We start from the raw sequence: 12,327 nt of genomic DNA on the forward strand, positions 1-12,327 counted from the left end.
TCCACACCATATAACCCATTTGAATTGGAAATAAGACTGGAGTTCCCCCTGTCTTTTATCAGAGAAAGATGTCAAGGATATATTTTAAGAGAGCAGAAACCCTGTCTGAAGATCAAAGTATGTGGTTAGGGGGGCAGCAGAGTCAAATAAGAGATATTTCAAGGAAGGTTCTGAAGTGTATGCTTTCTGTCTTGCTGAAGAATTCAATAAAGAACAAAGTGTGGCATGCTATAAAGGATTTAGAACTCCTGGCTTCTGCTTCTCTCTCTGGTCTTATTATTAAATGTTAATGACTTGACTTTTACAAGTGCTGAGTATTTTAAAAGCATTGGCATCCAGTTTGCTACAGGAGAAGATATTCCAGCCCTGTGCCTGGAGGGAGGCGTGTGTGTATGGTAGCAGAGTGACCTGAGAGCATGTGCCAAAAGGCAGTGCTAGGGCTGTCCCCCAGCCTAAGCATGTGCCAAAAGGCAGTGCTAGGGCTGTCCCCCAGCCTCAGCATGTGCCAAAAGGCAGTGCTGGGGCTGTCCCCCAGCCTAAGCATGTGCCAAAAGGCAGTGCTAGGGCTGTCCCCCAGCCTAAGCATGTGCCAAAAGGCAGTGCTAGGGCTGTCCCCCAGCCTAAGCCAAGCCGCAGGGCGGTTGTTGTCAGGGAGAAGCCTGAAGTTACATCTTGGATTACCTGCTAAGTGAAAGACTGTAGGCAATGAAAGATGTGTTTTCAAACCCCACCCCCAATGCTTTGTGGTTGCCCAAGGTGAAATCCACTCTTCTGTGTGCGTTTCTGATTCCAAGCAGTCGTTTTTGTGTTGGGAGCCTTGAAGTCTTTTAACCTTCTCACCATTCAGTAGCATATTGGGTGCTTCTTGGGATGATACCTTCCCTCCCACCACTTTTCTGTCAGGATATACAACTAAGGTGGTGCAGCCTAAAGCTCTTTAGTTAAAACTCTGTCATTTATTAAAGGGATAAAACTTTGTTCCTCAGGTAACTTCTGTTTTTGCTGTCTCCTGCATTAGGGAAAGGTGATAGTAAAGCTGTAGTTCGTAACAGAAGTGTAGAGCGGTCTCAGCACTACCTGAAATTTATTTATAGGTTTTGGATTTTCTTTTTCTTTTTAGCTGATCTTTTGGATATAAAAGGAACTGAAGACTCAGTTGTGTTGGTCAAGCAGTTCAGTGCATACCGTGTAGCCAAAAAGAAACCTTTCTTGTACTAATTTGTAAAGAAGTAGATATATGGATATGCTTTCTTCTCTCTATGAGATTGATAGATGTATTGCAAGACCTGACTTAATCCAGTTACCATAAATTTAAGTGAGAAATTTTTGTTCCATTAATTTTAGTGGGAAGCACAAATCCAGAAACCATATGATTTGTTTCAAGATTCTTCTGGGAAAGCAAATGTTTTTATTTACTTTAGGATGTGCATGCCTGTAATTTGGAGGAAAATAAATCTGAGGCTCCTGGTTTGGGGGGGCAGAGTAGAATCAGCATCGAGCTTGTTGTCATCATCATCTGCAATTGATTAGCAACAATTTTCTCAACTCGTGGCTGCTATTCAGTGAACAGCAGTGCTGTGAAATACTGGAAGCAGGTGGGGAATAAAAGCACTTACTGAAAGCTAATATATAGCAATAAATTTATATTTTTGTGGTGTTTGTATGTTAACCTAAACCTCGATATATTATGTATGCAAACTGATCTCCTGTTAAGAAGTGATTATAATAAAATGTTTTATTCCATTGTGAATTTAATTTATTTTCATATTTTGATAATTAAGGAATAAAAATTCTGAGGGGAAAATTACAAGCATTAGCTCTTCCATCAGTAAAGGTTATGTTCTGACTCTGTTCACATAATGTTACAAGGACTATAAATTGGCAGCTGTTCAGGACAATTTCTTCAGTGAAAACCTCCCAAATATTAACCGCCTGTTGTTTTGTTTATTTCCCTTGTGAAGAACTCATGATCCAAAAAAGAATTGAAGTGCATTAATTTGTTTTAAAGGACGCCCATTAAAAATTGCTTTCTGCTACCCCTGTACTGGTGTCTCTGTGGTGTGGGAGTCTCCTGAGCAGGACTGAGGATGCTCTGTGGTGGCAGGATTGGCCCCGTTGTAGCAGGAAATGAATCATTTAGAATGCAAATAAAGACGGCAGACTGAACGAGGCAGCTCACCTCAACAGAGTAAATCTGAAACTGTGGCCCAGTTATAGATCTGTTACTTGACACTTAGGCAAAGCTCCTGAATTATTGAGGATGTACCTTGAATAAACGGGTGCTTCGTATGCAGTTCAGGTGTTTTGTACTCTATTGTACTTGCATTGCTGTGCCATTTCCTTTGTAGTTTTCTTCTAAGAATAAAATATATTTTTCATTTCCTTCCTCAAACTGTAGAGCTGCGAGATCAAATTGTATCTGTTCATGAGGAAAAGAAGACCTTAGCCATTGAACTGGAAAACCTGAAGTGCAAACTTGTAGAAGTAATTGAAGAAGTATGTATTGTACCATGGAAGGCGAGACCACGTTAGCGTGTAGTCAGTACTTTCTGTATCTAATTTTGCTAAAAACACTCAGTTGTGAAGTTAATTGAATACTATCTAATCGCAAGTCCTGTCAGCCTGCCCATATGGTGGACCACTTGGGGCATAGGCCTAGAAGGCACTTTCTCCCTCAGAGTCTAGTCTGCTGCTGTTGCTGGCACATGACTCTTCATGGTCTGTTCTAACACCCATATTATAGCTCTCATCTCCACTTCCTGACAGCCCCTCCTCACACATCACAACCTGTAGGGGCTTTGTTTGGACTTCCTTAAAACCTGTGGATGTGCAAGAAATACTTTTGGAGAATTTCCATTTTAACCACTGGTGCTACTTCACTGAGCATATCCTGCAGTTTAGCCAGTGGCAGTGCCCTGTCATGGTAATTAGACCAGCAAATTGGCTTTTTGAGCCAGCAGAGTTTCATTACTGCTTGAAAACTGGATAAGCCATGTACTGATGCAAATCAGGACTTAGTGGCTCTTCCTGTCTTGCATTCAGAAAGACACAGCTGACAGCTCTTGGACAATAAACAGAGCCCAGGAAAAAAAGCAAAACAGCAGCCTGACTATATTAAAACAGAAACAGTCAAGGGCAAGCTAGTAACTTTTCAACCAGGTGCTATGGTGCCTCATCCTGAACAGTTCCAAAGAGGTTAAATCTGCAGCTGTGACTGGTACATGCCATCAGAGGGGGCCATGGGAGCCCCGTGTGAAGAATTGGTTCATAGCCCTTTAATGCCATCTGCTAGGAGGTCTGTAAGCTGCAGTAAAAATGCTTTCCATCCCACTAGAAACTCTTAAGATCAAGCTAAACCTAAGAAAATGGATTACTGAACACAAAATTTTGTTTGAATTATGTATGTGCTGTACATTTTATGCCACTAACTAAAATTCTCTTATTTTTCATTTGTTCTTGATACTTTTCCAGGTGAATAAAGTGAAAGAAGAAAAGGCAGTTTTGACAGCAGAAGTTAATAAGCAGCAGCAACTGTTGGAGAAATGTAACAGAGGTGTGTGGTCCCGGCAGATCCTCTAACAATTTACTACATCCTTTGCAGAATCTTTAGAGCTTTTAGGTTGTAGTACAAAGAGTAGGTTACAGAACAGTGGCTGTGCTCCAGGTCTGACACTCGACCTCATTGCTGCAGGCACTCCATAAACACATGGACTATTCTAGGCTGTCTGCTGCAGGAAAATTTGAGGGTGTAAATAGCAGGTTGTATGTGAGAATAGCAAAACATTTTTGCTCTGTGGCACAAGTGGCACATTAAGGCCAGAAGGGAGTCCTCCTCAGAAATGAAGTTTGGACATGAGTCTCCTGTTTTTCTAAACCATTAAATCAGCCTTCTTTCTAGCTGGGACACACCTAATCATTTTGAATATCAAAAGACTTGGGAGCAACTTTTATGTTCAGATGATGACAAAAAAGGCAAGAGCTCTAGGAATGAGATAAATAGGATTTCCAAATTACAAAAGGAAAGCAAGGATTTTCCCTTCCTGGAAAGAAATGAGGGTTAAAACCAGGAAAAGGAATGTCTAAAAAGAGAGAGAGCTGAGGAAGGGAAAGGAAAGCTTTTGCTTAATGAGTGCTTCCACATGAGAAATGATTGACCCAACAGTAGTTCAGAGAGAAGTGGAAGGATCTTAGTGCCTGGGATTACTGTGCTGTTTTCTCTTTTGCTTATTTAGCCTTGTAAATTTTAAAATTGCTTGGTTAAAAGTTTCCTTGGCTGTTCCACATTTTCTTGAAGTGCAAGACAACAGGTCTGGCCTTTAATGTCAGCTTCTCGTGGTGCATCAATTGTTCTGCCTTCCAAGGGTTCTCACTTATTTGTTCAACAATGCATCCTGAAAGTCTTCAACTGCATTCCCAGTGCCTAAAGTTATTCTGGTTTATCTTCAAGTTGTTCCTCTTCAGTCGTGTTTTACTTGCTTACTTAGGGAGGAAAAATAAAAAGCTTTTAAAACATCTCCCAGGAATTCTGAAACATTTGTCAGGCAGTGGAGCAAACAGCTAGGGCTGGTGCTTTCACACAGGAGGACCTGTGGAAATAGCCACAGCTACACAGTGAAAATACAGGAGAAAAGTGTAATCTTTGGAGTAGTGAAGACTCCAGTCATGCTGTGGCCTTCTGCCAGTAATACTCTCTTTTTCCTTTGGAAAAATATACAAAGGAGGGCAGTCCATGTGCCTGAAGGAAACACCTGAGTTTTGAATTATAGAGAAATGTGTGAACTTTCACTGGGGTTGCCCAGGGAGGTGGTTGAGGCCCCATCCCTGGGGGTCTTTAAGGCCAGGCTGGATGAGGCTCTGGGCAGCCTGATCTAGTGGGAGGTGTCCCTGCTCATGGCAGAGGGGTTGGAACTGGGTGATCCTTGTGGTCCCTTCCAGCCCTGACAGATTCTGATCTGTTTTAGCAGAGGACTTTAGAGCCCTAATGGCTCAATAGTTGGACTTGATGATCTTGGAGGTCCCTTCCAACCTAAAGGATTCTATGATTCTATGAAACTATTGTCTCTCTTTTGCTTTGGCTGGGAGAAGAGTTTCTTATCCTCTCTGAGTGCTGCAGTTGCCTCTCGGCGTAGGGAGAGGAGGTTGCATAGTGGGGCTTATCCCTGTAAGCTTCCACCAAGCGTTCAGCTCTTACCTCCTTTATGTCTTCTGCATTGCTTAAACCTATGACAGGCAGTACTTGAAGGGTCTTAAAGCACCAAACTTTGAATAGGTTAACTAAACAGATCAGCTTGAAGAAGCTTTTGGTGGGATAGGGTGGCAGTCAAATGCTTCTACAATGTTTTGGGGTTTTTTTTTGTTTTGTGGGTTTTTTTTTTGTTTGTTTTTTTTGTTTGTTTTTTTTTGTTTGTTTTTTTAAGAAAAAAATAAAAGCACAATCCTGTTTTTGAGGAGGATTTATACCAGGCTAGATCCTAAGGCACTGGTGACATAAAGCAAGGTTTTTTTTTGTATGCTTGAAATAAGCTACCAAAATATGCGTTCAATACCTACTGTATTCTGTGACAATGTCGCACTGTCCTGAGGCTGTGTAATCAATAAATTTCAGTCAGAGGTGGTGAATGTGTCTTAAATCTTTCTAGGTGTGAGAGATATTTGTTGGGTTTTGTGTTTGATTCTTTTTTCAAGTTAACATCATTTGGAGCATCAGGTGGGCTGGGATGTGTGTAAGTAAGTGCCACTTACTGTATGTAGCTTGAAAAACTGCTACACTCATCTCCAGAAACCCAAGGAACTTGTGTACAACAGTGTTAGAAATCCAATGTCATCACCCTGCAAACTAATCTTCAACCAGTAAGAGCTTATCAAGAGGATGCAAGTGGACACTGAGACCTGTTAAGAATAAGTGATACCTGAGTACTTAAAAATGATGCTTGCTGCCCCAGATTGATGCCTTTTCAGAATGGTTTGGGGAGAGATGCCCCATGGTTAGCTTTGCCATCTGTGTGTGCCTTGGTACTGCATTTGTCTTGAGGCTCCCTTAAATCTCTGTTGTAAAGGGACACATCAAGCCTCCCTCAAACCAGGCAGCCAGCCATCGGTGCCTCCAAAATAACTTAGTAATCTTTGATAGGTTCAACAAGGCTCTCTTGAGGATTTACTTTCTTACACCCAAAAAGTCAAAATATGATCTACATGATGCCCGTTACTGGAGATTGTGTCTGGATGGGAGGAGTATTCTATTCAGAAGATCAATATATGCATATATGTAGTGTGGTTTAGAGCAGACAGGGCAAATATTGTCAAACAGATTATACATGGAAATGTAAAACTAGGTTACACCTTCATTCAAGGATTGATGGTACTGGGAAATAACAGCTTGTCTGGGGAAATCAAGCAGTACTTTCTTCCTGGTTTGATCCATTCCACTGCTGATCTTGTTTTGTTCTTACAAACAGTGTCTGTGCTGGCAGTAGAGGAATATGAAGAGCTTCATGTAAACTTTGAACTGGAAAAGAACTTGCGGAAGAAAGCAGAGTCATTTGCACAAGAGGTGAGTAGTCAAGAAAAGGGGATCTTGTAAAATGGAGACATTGGAACTGGGCAAAAACCTGCCAGCTTGGATGACTTGATTTCAGTTCCCTGCTCTCATACAAAGGGTGTCTCTGAATATCCACGTACTACTTAGCTAACATCTCTACTTCATGGGTTTACTGTTTCAACAGCAATTATAAAGCACTTCAGAATTAGCCATGTGGTCTTACCCCTTTTCCCTTTTAAAATGAGGCTTTAAATTTATAATGGGCTTAGTCAGCCACAGCGTTTCAATGTGGTATATCTAGTGGTTGGATCTGGGAAGGATTAGCTGCCTTTCTAGTGATATAATTTGAAGCACTGAGTTTTTCCTGAAAAATATGTGAAATTACAAAAAAAGTGTTGCAAAATACAGTATTAGTTGAGGTTTCTGCCAGTGTGGCTGTTCTTTTAACATACATCTTTTGAATAACTTGTTGCAGGAAGCATTCAAGCTGTGGGGGAAAAAAAATTTCTGTGGACATTCTAGAGAAGGTATAAACTTCCAAAGAGGAAAATGGGTCACTGGGTGACATTATGGAATGGCTGGTGGTAGCTCTGATGGCTTGTACCTGGCAATGTTTGCCTTAGAAAATGCAGAGGAGCTCTTTCATTCTGTTCATAGACTGAAGCACTATGAGATCATGAGTTTGGTTTTGGTTTTGTCATTTTTTGGCTTTTTTTCTCATATGGTTTTTCCTGTTTGTACTCTGGATTTTGAGAGTTCTGCACTTGGGTTATATTTTCAAGCTTTCTATTCCAAGCCATGCATCAATATTTTCTTTAATAAAAGTTAGGCTTCTTAAGTAATCATTTATCAAGAAGCCCAGGTTTAAAGAAAGCCATTATATGTCAAAATTACATGAGTCATCAGTACTGAAATACTGTAAATGAGGGAAACGTCTGGCATCTGATATAAAGTGGATTTTAAATTTTGAAACTGTGACTGACAGGAGGGAGGTACTTAGCCTTCAGGAGGTCAGCTTTGAGCAGAGAGCTCTTTTGGGTTTTGCCTTTGCTGCTGCTTCTGTTTCTCAAAAAAAACCTAAAATTGTATTTGTTAGCTCCTGTACAGCTAACTGCATTCAGTCAGTGGTTGTGAGCAAAGGCCTGTATACGTTGTGAACCTGTATAGGAAGCAGTGAATGGGCTTACTCTGTCCTGTTATCTTCTGGCTTTTGCTGGGTGTTTCAGTGTTTTGGATATGAACAAAACCATATAGCAACATTTTAAAAAGAATGCTGGGTGATTTGAGATAAACTGTAAGTTGGAAAATCTGGAAGCTAGGGGTGAGGAAGTTGACTCATGTTGCTTGCACTTGCTCTGTCTCTGACCATGCTGTGTACAGAGCCTGGAGAACTCCACAGCATCTGGGCCAAGGTTGCTGGGTCTCTTTCTCCTTATCCCACTTTTTGCTACTCTTTCCTGTTCTGTTCTTTGCAAGGTCACCCCATTGACCCTTTGGGAAACCCACTGAAGGAGCTAGAAACCTAATAACTTCTAGGTACAGACCAATCTCTGTTAGGAGGATTTGCATTTGGGTGAGAGGGCTGGGAGCTTATCCTGAAGGAGAAAGGTGCATTAAATTTTGGCAGATGCTCATTCATACAGGTATAACCTGGCTTTAGGTAAACTAGTGCTTATCAGTTCCACTTCAATAATTTGATGAATCAGCTTGTAATTGAGATTCATGTAACTTATATATGTGTGTATACGTCAACACACATGCAGCCTCCCGCCCGCTGTCAGTATCTCTGCCACCTGTTGGAAATTACCTCAAGCAGAGCTAAAGCAGCTGACACATTGTTCCTCCCAAGGGAATAAGTAACAATAGAAATGAAAATTATTTATTACTTATTAAAATGTCCTGTTAACTCCCAAATTTTAAGTATAGAGTTGAATTTTTCAGGATGCTGTTAGAGTCAAGAAGTGTGGGAGAGAAATCACTGAAGAGGAGCATTTTCTGAAATCAGAGACTGCACATGCAGCCTCCTTCATACCCAACTCTTACAGAGCTTTGTGAGATGGAGCCCAAATTCCTCTGCTGAGCAGAACTGGACACCTCCCTTTGCCATGGCTTCAGTGCCATTGAGCCATTTACATTTTGATCAAAGGCTCACTGTGGTTTTCCAGAAATAAAAATGAGATCCATTCAAATTTATGAAAGATAGAGACATCTGTTAGTGACCAAAAGTTGTTTAAAAATATCTTGTTTATGTTTAAGCATTTTTATTAATATTTTTTTCAAGACTGTTACCAGTCTGCTATAAAAGATTTCTTTCTTGCAAATATTTTAAAATATTAGCAAAAACTCATTTTGTTCTTTACCTATGTTTTTATGATAACTGTTTTTATATCATGAAGTTAAACCTCTTGGGATTGTGCAGGCATCATGGTTTTATTAGTGATGTTTGATTGTAATAGCTGCAGAACTGTTAGTTTAAGAACACATTTCTAAGAATGTTAAGCATGTTCATCTAGTGAGCATTATTACAGTATTGTATCTTGCATCACCTACTGTGGCTTTACTTTATCTCCTGAAGTAGAGAACAATTATGTACTTCTGTTCATTAACTGACAACAGAAGACTGTGCTGAAAGGTCGTACATCCCTCAGAAATGAGTAATTGGTAAATGTGTAGTTAAGCAGGTTTTCAGATCATGAAAGAGTATAATCTGATCCATTGGGCCCAGAATGTCACTTCTGCTTAGATTCATAACTGTAATATTCAGACACCTGTACATTTTGAAAGATGATATTTAAAGTTCTTTTTGTATTTGAACAGCAAACTGACAGGCAAGCTGTTAAGTACAATGCCAAAGAAGTGCTGGTTATTTGCAAATAAGTACTTGGGTTTTGTCATTATTTAGTTGTTGTCTCTTCCAGAAATATGGGCCCCTGTTGCAGATTGACAGCGTAGCTCTACAGTTGAGGCTTTTCCTTCCATGTGTGTCTCCCATCCAAAATGGAGCCATTGCAACAGCGAGCTTGAAGCCCACATGAGTCTTCCCTTTGCATTCCTACTTCTTTTCCTTTTGTATCACACTATGTAGAAAGATTTTTAGAAATGATTGTCGAATACAGGAGCACGTGACAACAAAGGCATCGCTCAGTTGTGTTTGAGGAACTAGCAGCATCTCAAATTACTTTAAAAATCTGTTGTCATTGGCTTGGTTTCACATTGATGGTGTCCCTTAGGTGACCTGAGACATCAGAGAGACAGGCTGTGGGCCACAACGGCAGCTTGGTGCTCGGGTGAGGCGCTACGAGTGTCCTCTCGCATGGATCGTGCCACGGGGTCACAGCTGTGCTGTCAGAGCTGAGGCTTCTAGGATGTGCTTACAGGAGCCGTTTGGATTAAGCTAAGGATGTGCCAGGATTTTCTGCTTGCTTTCATAAGCCTCATGTTTTCTTTCTTGCTATAAAATGGCTCTTGCAAAATCCTGCTGGATTTTTGCTTGGATTTTTTCAGAAGCCACAATGATTGGTTGTGGTAAGCTGTGCAGTGTTGAGAGAAGGAGTAGCTTAGAGTGAAGGGCAACACTGGATGTTCAGTGCTTTCTGCTCAACCTGTTTGGGGCACTTGGAGAAAGGAACTAGGCTCCAAGCAGCATGAGTGTCACCACAGCACCCCTGTGGCACACCGAGTGGCACGTCTGAGTGTTTTTCTATTGCTGTTATGACATCTGAAACAACCTAGATGTGTTTTTTAGCTCACTGAAATACAGACTTACTGCCCGTGAAGGGGCTTGTGTGGCAGTGGGCACGTTGCCTTTCTAGAGGGCTGAGGTTTCTGCGACTTGCCTTCACGAGGGGAGTTGCCCTGTGGACTGAGATTAAGCAAGGTGAAGATGAACTAGGATGAAGCGTGGCTTCATCCTTTAGCTTCACCCTCCTGGGGCTGCGTGGTGGCTGTGATGGGAGGAGACCCGACTGGTGCGGGCTGCTTTTCCAGGGGATGCCCTTTGCATCCTGCCCTTGTGAGCAGCGAGGAGGATTTGCCACAGAATGTGAGCAATTGGGAGTGCAGGTGTGAGAGCTAATGGGTGGGTGAGCATGTGTGCAGGGGCGAGTGCAGATGGGGGAGAGCAGAGACAAGGATCTCGGGGCGGGGGGAGGGGGGAGCAAGCACGTACAGGGGTGAGTGAACACTTGAAAATCAGAGCTTTTGATGAAAAAAAAATCCAGTACGGCTTTAATTATAGTCATGCTGCTGGCACCACCATAATATATATTTAATTAATCAAAAATGATCCAACTTCAAACATTAGAATTCATGCTCTTTAGAGGTTCTAAAGAAACTGAGTAAATATTGTCAGCCCTGGTGTGGAGAGGGGGAAGGAAAAAAGAAAGAGGGTTTGAAGTGAGTCACAATCCATTATGAAAGGTACAGGAATCTGCATAAAAGAACTAAATAAATAGAGTGTGCAAGGGGCGGGGGCATGGAAAAATCTGTACCTGTCTGAATAAAACAAGGTTGTTAACACAGGAATCTTGGCAAGCTTAACCAGAATTCTAGTGTCATGTTTTAAGAGACACTTTAAGATCTCTCAGCTCTTTGTGGAGCAGTTTATAAGCAAACAAAGGCAGGCAGAGAGTATCTTGAAGGCCATTGCAATAATATAGAGGCTAACCCTGAAAAGCACTCTTCCACAAAGATGAGCAAAATACAATACCTACAGCCAAAGCAAGCCAAAAGGGGAGGAACGCGGTGCGAGAAGTACATTGAAAGTCTTAGCTAGGTAAAAATCCCAGGAGTTTAACAAAATAATCTGGCATAAATGGTTTATTAGGCATACTTCCTGACTTGCAACAATATTTTGTAAAGTGAACAGTTTATTACTGTCTTGTGTGCTGGCATGGAGACAACCCCTGCACCTAAGGTTTCTCTGGAAGCCTCCCAGGGAAGAGGCAGTGTGATCTCCAAGTTCACATCAAGCTGTTGGTTGCTGTCCTCTGTCTTGGATCAACAGAAATGAAGTGTTAAACAGCTGAGCGGGTTTCTTGGGGTTCCTCTTGCTTTTGAGGCTAGTGTAGGCTTTTTCTCAAAACACAACTGGGAAAAAAATTGAAGGTTTCCCAAGTGGTTTTGGTTACCTGTTGAGAGCATGAAAGGCTGTGTTCAGGGTAACTGGGATCCGGATGGATTCAGAAAATGAAGTGAATCTGTAATGTGCATCATTTATCTTTTCCTTCACTTTCCCTCCAGTTCTCAGTGCTTACGGGTGCATTAAAGCAGCATACTATACCTATGTCTGTGTTTCTAAGTAATTACTGCACCACAAAATGTTTCCATTTAACTTGTTTTTATAAGACCTGGGAAAAATTATCATCATTCTTAGCAGATGTCTGCACTGTTCATGAGGTTGTGTGTGATGGATTTGGTTATCTTGATGACATAAGCTCCCAAAGAACTCTTCCTCAGGTGCATTTGTGACCTTTTGGGTTAATGAGTAAGAACTTTTGCATTAACGTGCTGCATCTGTGAATGGATACTGCAAAACCAGAACTCCTGGAGCAGCTCTGCGCTTACCAATACCACACTCTGTGCATCATCAAGGGCAGCTCAACAGTAACTGGTATCTAAAGATAATTAATTTGCAGTCCAACTGACTGAACCGGAAGTAATAATTAAAAGGACATGATAAGTGGTTAGTATTTGAATTCTCCTGAGCTTGGATGTTACCACTTTTGAAGCATGATGTAACACTAATATGTTTCATCATGCTTTTTCCAAAGAACAGGCTTGTGAATTGG

General features: G+C 41.3%; 1 protein-coding gene across 1 annotated transcript in view; it reads left to right on the top strand.

Annotated features, from left to right (window-relative positions):
* KIAA1598 (KIAA1598 ortholog) overlaps positions 1-12,327 on the top strand; it is a gene marked incomplete at its 3' end in the record, with an annotated part of 46,806 nt that overhangs the window by 15,930 nt on the left and 18,549 nt on the right. The window contains exons 5-7 of the mRNA XM_008947978.1: positions 2,399-2,496; positions 3,472-3,553; positions 6,456-6,550. Of these exons, the coding sequence (XP_008946226.1) occupies positions 2,399-2,496; positions 3,472-3,553; positions 6,456-6,550 (275 nt within the window). The remainder of the gene's footprint in view (positions 1-2,398; positions 2,497-3,471; positions 3,554-6,455; positions 6,551-12,327) is intronic.

Source organism: Merops nubicus, unplaced genomic scaffold, assembly GCF_000691845.1.
Source record: "Merops nubicus isolate BGI_N331 unplaced genomic scaffold, ASM69184v1 scaffold14710, whole genome shotgun sequence".
NCBI classification, from domain to species: domain Eukaryota; kingdom Metazoa; phylum Chordata; class Aves; order Coraciiformes; family Meropidae; genus Merops; species Merops nubicus.